Source organism: Falco peregrinus, chromosome 4 (genome assembly GCF_023634155.1).
Source record: "Falco peregrinus isolate bFalPer1 chromosome 4, bFalPer1.pri, whole genome shotgun sequence".
NCBI lineage: Eukaryota > Metazoa > Chordata > Aves > Falconiformes > Falconidae > Falco > Falco peregrinus.
In genome coordinates, this window is record NC_073724.1 from 120,214,698 (window position 1) to 120,218,011 (window position 3,314).

The following is a 3,314-nucleotide window of genomic DNA, read 5'->3' on the forward strand; positions in this document are numbered from 1 at the left end:
CTATACTGATTGATGTTTTCAGTGGACTTTCGGTTCACAGAGGACAAGAATCCTTTTTAATGGAAACGCTTAGAAATGAAAACAAGCCTTGGGCTTAGACTTCTGCCATCTGCAATGAAAATAAAAGAGGTGCAAGCAGGTGTGAAGAACAAAAGTTTAGCTTTGGTCCAAATCAGACTAATTTTCCTGCATCCCAGCCGTGGCCTAGGCTTTTCCTGGTGTATGATACATGGGGGATGGGGTGGGGCTACTAACAGGGGTAAAATGGGGAGAAGCACATAAACCCAGCAGTTCTGCAGCCTTCCTCTTCCTCAAAGCCCTTCTCATGGCAAAGAGCACTCTGCAGGCTGGGCTTGTTTGCGTTATTCAAATCTGCAAAAATACCCTCAGGCTGATCAGCCCTTCATGGGACAGTGCTCCCAGCTCAGGCTACCCTGGCACTTAGGGAACTGGGAAACTGCTCAGAGGTCCCGTGTTGGCTGAGCATCAATCTGTGCAGAAATCTGCACTCAGGGTATCTCTCCAGAGCATTACTATGGCTTGGCTGCCCTGGTAGCGCTTGTTGCCTTGCATCTTGGGCCAGGATTTCTTTGTCCAAAGATCATGCTGTTCAGCTCACCACGTATTTTCCCCTCTTTACAAAGAAGAGGAAAAGGAATGGAGGAAAAGGCAGGGAATCTGCCAGGTAAGAATGTTGCTCCAGGTCATTCAGAAAACCTGGGTATAGGCTGAACGTCCAGCCTAGTTCTCCCTGTTCTCCCTTGGTGTTTGATCCCCCTGTGGGATGGGGGAGAGGCACAAAAAGCACTTTGTGGTGTGTGCAAGCAGCTGAACATGTTTATACAGATGGAAACATGGGGAGTAGTGTGTCTGGCAGAAGTTGCAGGAGTAGTCACAACCTTCAGAGCTGGTAGTTGAATGTCAGCCCCATACATGACATCTAGTAGTGTTGGTACTGGTACAGTTTTTATTCCTATCTTAATAGTTTGTACAAGCAGCTCTCAGAAATGAATTGGTCACTGATTGGAAGAGTGATGTGTATTATTTCACCTCCCTGAAGAAACACAGAATCCTGACAAAGACACCCACCTTTCCAGGTGCACACAGCTAGAGAGCCCACCGACAGCAACAAGGCAAGTAATTACGACTTTTTACCAGACTTTTTGCCACATTGGATAAAACAGAGATAGAAAAAGACCCAGTCTGTTTTGTGGTGCAAATGGAGGTACAGAGAAGATGTTTTTCTTACAGACACAGTTTCTAGGGTTGATAGGAAAGGGTGAATAGGTTCCTATTCAGCAAAACAGAGCCAGTCAACCCCTTGGCCTTCAGAAATGTCTGGGGTTGGAAGGCAGTTGCAAATAGGACATTGTAGGCACTGATTTGTACAGATTTGTAGGTGGTCGTGGGCTAACACCAGGCTCTCCAGGCCTTTTATCCCTTCTCTTTCTTGCACAGAGCAGAGTCAGGCTGACACTGAGCACTGAAACACCATGTATGAACTCAACGAAAGCAGCTTTGATCCCATCACCTTCGTCCTAACGGGCATCCCGGGTATGGAGGAGTCCCACATCTGGATCTCTGTCCCCTTTTGTCTGATGTACATCACTGCAGTGTTTGGCAACTCTGTCCTTCTCTTTGTAATAATCACGGACAGGAGCTTCCACGAACCCATGTACCTCTTCCTCGCTATGCTGGCTGTTGCTGACCTCATGCTTTCAACCACAACAGTGCCCAAAATGCTGGCGATCTTCTGGTTCAGTGCCAGGGAAATTTCCTTTGATGCCTGCATTACACAGATGTTCTTCACCCATTTCAGCTTCATCGTGGAATCGTCCGTTCTGCTGGCAATGGCGTTTGACCGGTACGTAGCTGTCTGCGACCCGCTGCGGTACTCTTCAATCTTAACCCCCTCAGTGATTGGGAAAATAGCCGTGACTGCTGTTGTCCGAGGATTCTGCATCATGTTCCCACCCATCTTCCTCCTCAAGCGGCTGCCATACTGTGGACACAACATCATGCCCCACACCTACTGTGAGCACATGGGCATTGCCCGCCTGGCCTGTGCTGACATAAAAGCCAACGTCTGGTATGGGCTGACAACGGCTCTTCTCTCCTCTGGCCTGGATGTTGTGCTCATCGCTGTCTCTTATGCTCTGATCCTCAGGACAGTCTTTCGGCTCCCGTCCCCAGAGGCTCGTCTCAAAACCCTGAGCACCTGTGGCTCCCACCTCTGTGTGATCCTCATGTTCTATGTGCCTGCCTTTTTCTCCTTTCTCACACATCGGTTTGGGCACCACATCCCAAGTCACATTCACATCCTCCTGGCCAACCTCTATGTTGTGGTCCCGCCGATGCTCAACCCCATCGTGTATGGGGTGAGGACAAGGCAGATCCGGGAGCGCGTCATCCGCCTCTTGTGCCCCGTGGGGGAGTGCCCCTGCCCTGGCTCAGTGAGCAGGTGCTGAGTGCTGCTGGAGGGAAGGGGGATGTGGGACAGGGTCTGGAAAGCAGCACCGAGTGCCACAGCATGCTGTTCTCACCCTGGAGGAACAGATTTGCCCAAGAAGTTCAAGAGAAGCTGAGAGTGGTGGGATTTCTGGAAACATGGGCTTGAGTCATCAGCTCCTTCATTGCTACTGGTTTCTCCTAGAGATGCTTCCCCTGAATGGTCCATTAGAGACTGGGCAGAGTTCTGCTGAGGAGTATCAAGTCTCTTACATCTCCTGTTTTGCCATCACCTACTGCTGCTGATTTTGTTTGCTGTCCTACAACTTTGTTTCTGTTTGTTCCCTCACCTGTTATCTCAGTGCCTAGACCATGAATGCCTTGTTGGTCATCAGACCAGAGCTGGGTATATGAACCATAGCTGGGTGGGGAAAGTGCTGTTTACCATGGCACAGATAATGGTCTGTCCTTCTGTCTTCAAGGGTACAGCTTGCGTTGCTGAGGGACTCTGGCACCTCTTGCTGCTGAAGGTGCTTACATGCTAAGAGCCAAGTGTGAGCATGGCCTATGGGAAAGGTTTTATTGTCTTGTGTTTAAGGGAAACATATCCCTTAAACCCTGCTGTCCAAAACAGAATTCAAGCCTCTAGAATGGAGTGCAAAGGGACAACGGTCTCCTACATCCTACGCATCCCATAGGGATATTTTCTGTCTTTGCAAGAACACTGCACTGCTAAGCAGTGCTCAGCATGAAGTACATTGCACCTCAAAATCCTTGTCTGACCATACGGCTGGCTGATTGCCCATCACTTTGTTGCAGTTCATTTGATTAATCCTTCAACACCAAAACAGTTTTGTTGAACTTTT

At 49.1% G+C, this 3,314-nt stretch overlaps 1 protein-coding gene across 1 annotated transcript; it reads left to right on the top strand.

Annotated features, from left to right (window-relative positions):
* Positions 1–1,435: 1,435 nt before the first annotated feature.
* On the top strand, positions 1,436–3,314 carry LOC101920455 (olfactory receptor 52B2-like). The gene has a single exon (XM_005230790.3). The coding sequence runs from the start codon at positions 1,494–1,496 to the stop codon at positions 2,466–2,468; it is 975 nt and encodes a 324-aa protein (XP_005230847.1). The 5' UTR covers positions 1,436–1,493; the 3' UTR covers positions 2,469–3,314.

Bases quoted from the DNA above. Each gene is read 5' to 3' on its own strand.
- LOC101920455 (XM_005230790.3), top strand. From the start codon at position 1,494: ATGTATGAACTCAACGAAAGCAGCTTTGATCCCATCACCTTCGTCCTA.